Source organism: Alligator sinensis, unplaced genomic scaffold (assembly GCF_000455745.1).
Source record: "Alligator sinensis unplaced genomic scaffold, ASM45574v1 scaffold866_2, whole genome shotgun sequence".
NCBI classification, from domain to species: Eukaryota; Metazoa; Chordata; order Crocodylia; family Alligatoridae; genus Alligator; species Alligator sinensis.
This window is the reverse complement of record NW_005841900.1, coordinates 3,148,879-3,151,720: the sequence shown is the minus strand read 5'-3', so window position 1 is coordinate 3,151,720 and position 2,842 is coordinate 3,148,879. Positions and strand designations below refer to the sequence as shown.

Below are 2,842 nucleotides of genomic sequence, written 5' to 3'. Positions count from 1 at the left end.
GACACCGAAGAGGGCGAGTTCATGGCTTGCAGCCCGGTCGCCTTGGATGAGAGCGACCCGGACTGGTGCAAAACGGCCTCGGGGCACATTAAGCGGCCCATGAACGCGTTTATGGTGTGGTCGAAAATCGAGAGGAGAAAAATCATGGAGCAGTCGCCGGACATGCACAACGCGGAGATCTCCAAGCGCCTGGGCAAGCGGTGGAAAATGCTGAAGGACAGCGAGAAGATCCCGTTCATCCGGGAGGCGGAGCGGCTGCGGCTCAAGCACATGGCCGATTACCCCGACTACAAATACAGGCCCAGGAAAAAGCCCAAAATGGACCCGTCCGCCAAGCCCAGCGCCGGCCAGAGCCCGGAGAAAAACGCGCCCCCCAGCAGCGGCGGCGGCAGCAAAAGCGCCAAGAGCTCCGGTAAGAAATGCAGCAAGCTCAAGCCCCCGCCGGCCTCGGCCTCGGCCTCGCCCCCGCCCCCCAAGGCCGGCGCCAAAGCCGCCCCCCACGGCGACTACGCGGGGGAAGACTACGTCTTCGGCGGCCTCAAGGTGAGCGGCAAGGCGGTCAAGTGCGTCTTCCTGGACGAGGACGATGAGGACGACGAGGACGACGACGAGCTGCAGCTGCGGATCAAGCAGGAGGCGGACGAGGACGACGAGGAGGACGAGGAGCAGCAGCAGCAGCAGCTGCGGCGGTACAACGTGGCCAAAGTGCCGGCCAGCCCCACCTTGAGCTCCTCGGCCGAGTCCCCCGAGGGGGCGAGCCTGTACGAGGAGGTGCGGGGCGGCGGCGCCGCGCACGGCAGCGGCAGCGGCAGCGGCAGCAACAGACTGTACTACAGCTTCAAGAACATCACCAAGCAGAGCCCCCCGCCGCAGCCGCCGCAGCCGCCCAGCCTGTCGCCGGCCTCCTCCCGCTCCATCTCCACCTCGTCCTCCGGCAGCGAGGAGGCGGACGACCTCCTCTTCGACCTCAGCTTGAATTTCTCCCAGCACCCGCACGCCGGCGCGGAGCTGGGGGCGGGCTCCGCCGCGGGCAACCTCTCCCTGTCCCTGGTGGACAAGGATTTGGATTCGTTCAGCGAGGGCAGCCTGGGCTCGCACTTCGAGTTCCCCGATTACTGCACCCCGGAGCTGAGCGAGATGATCGCGGGGGACTGGCTGGAGGCGAACTTTTCCGACCTGGTCTTCACCTATTGAGCGGCGGGGAAGGCTGGGAGCCACCGGGCAGAGGCAGGAGAGATGAGGCTGGTGCTGATGCGATGAAATGGGGAGGCGGGGGGGATGAAATCCTGAAAAGCAAAACAAAAAAAGGCTCGTTTTTTCTTTCAAAAAAAAAAAAAGAAGAAGAAGAAAAGAAAAGAGTGTCTCGAAGTTCGTTCCAAACCGAGCCCGGAGTTGTGATTTTTTTTTTTTATTTTAATTTTTTATTTTATTTTATTTTATTTTTTTCTCTTGCATTTGGTGATCACAACAACAACAAAGGCAAATGGGACTGGGGGAAAATGCTACAGAAGGCGCTGTTTGAAGCTGGTCGGTCTGTGATTGAAGTCTGGAAGATGGTCTGCGAAGAAGTCTTGTGGCAGCACAACTGTTACTCAAGGGGGTTTGTGGATTTTTTTTTTTCCTTTTTCCGAGAGACAGAGAGAGCTTCAAGAACTGTTCCGGTGTTCTGCTTTTTTTTTTTTTTTTTTAATTATTGTTATTATCTGAAAGGGACCATTGCAACTTTTTTTGGAGGGAGAAAACTGATGTCTTCTATGCATCCGATTCTTAACAAAGCTGCAGGGAGCTTGAAAAAATGCAGACTGTACAAACGCTTACAAAAAACAAAAAAACAAAAAACAAAAACACTGAACTGACTTAAGATCAGAGTTTACTTTTCAGATCAAATTGTTTATGGTTTTACAAATGTGATTTCTACTTGCCAACTTTTTTTTTGTAACTTGTTCCCTTATACCTCCTTGATTGAATACCAGACAGCCTAGACCTCAGTACAAAAAGGTATTGAAACATTTTTGATACATAACAGACCTCAGTCTTTTTTAAAAATTAATATATTTTCAGGCGTATTTTTGTACAGTGAAAAGGGAACATTCTTGCTGTGTTTTTTCAGTAAGACTTTTCAGGCACTTCTTCCCTTTTATTTTTTCTTTTTATTTTTTTTCCTCTGTTTTTAGCATGCAAGTTTGTTGGTACGTTACGTCCTGGTTTTAAAAGGATTAAAATTAAAAGAAAAATAATCCTTGCATCTAAAGGCCTTGTGGTTTTAAAAAGAAATAAGAAACAAAACACTTTTTTTTTTCCTTTTTGTACAGCGATAGTTCAGATTTGTTCAATATTTGTAGGTAAAGATTTATTGAAAATGGTGATATAGACCTCAGAGCTGTTATCTTAGTTTAAAAGATTGTATATGTACTGTACTATAGTAGGACTTTATGTATCTCATACGCTGTGATATGTGGATGGGGCCCCAGATGGAAGGTATGAAAATGGATTCTCGATTTTAGCAAAAAAAAAAAAAAGGAAAAAAAAAGAAAAAAATAAGGCACATAGTTAAAAAAAATAAAAAGAAGAAAGTTTCTCATTTTGTGCAATATAAATCTAAAGTACAGACCATCTGCCTCTTTTGTAGCCAAGGATGGCGAGAGCAGACTTGTGCACTGTCAACATCAGAGCCTGTTTTTTTTTTTTTTTTTTTTTTTATGCTGAAAGTCTGTATCTTTGACAATTTTAATAAATCAGCTGGAACTGATAGAAACTCGTATCGCTGTTCCCAGTGTGTCTAGCAGAAAGGCGGTGCAGGAGCCGGCGCTGCAGGCTGCTGTGCGGGGGGCGCAGAGGCGGC

General features: G+C 48.8%; 1 protein-coding gene across 1 annotated transcript; it reads left to right on the top strand.

Annotated features, from left to right (window-relative positions):
- Nucleotides 1–6: 6 nt before the first annotated feature.
- On the top strand, nucleotides 7–1,216 carry SOX11 (SRY-box 11). Its single transcript, XM_006018417.3, has one exon. It carries the CDS (start codon nucleotides 22–24, stop codon nucleotides 1,192–1,194), a length of 1,173 nt encoding a protein of 390 aa, XP_006018479.2. The 5' UTR covers nucleotides 7–21; the 3' UTR covers nucleotides 1,195–1,216.
- The last annotated feature ends 1,626 nt before the right edge of the window (nucleotides 1,217–2,842 follow it).

Bases quoted from the DNA above. Each gene is read 5' to 3' on its own strand.
- SOX11 (XM_006018417.3), top strand. From the start codon at position 22: ATGGCTTGCAGCCCGGTCGCCTTGGATGAGAGCGACCCGGACTGGTGC.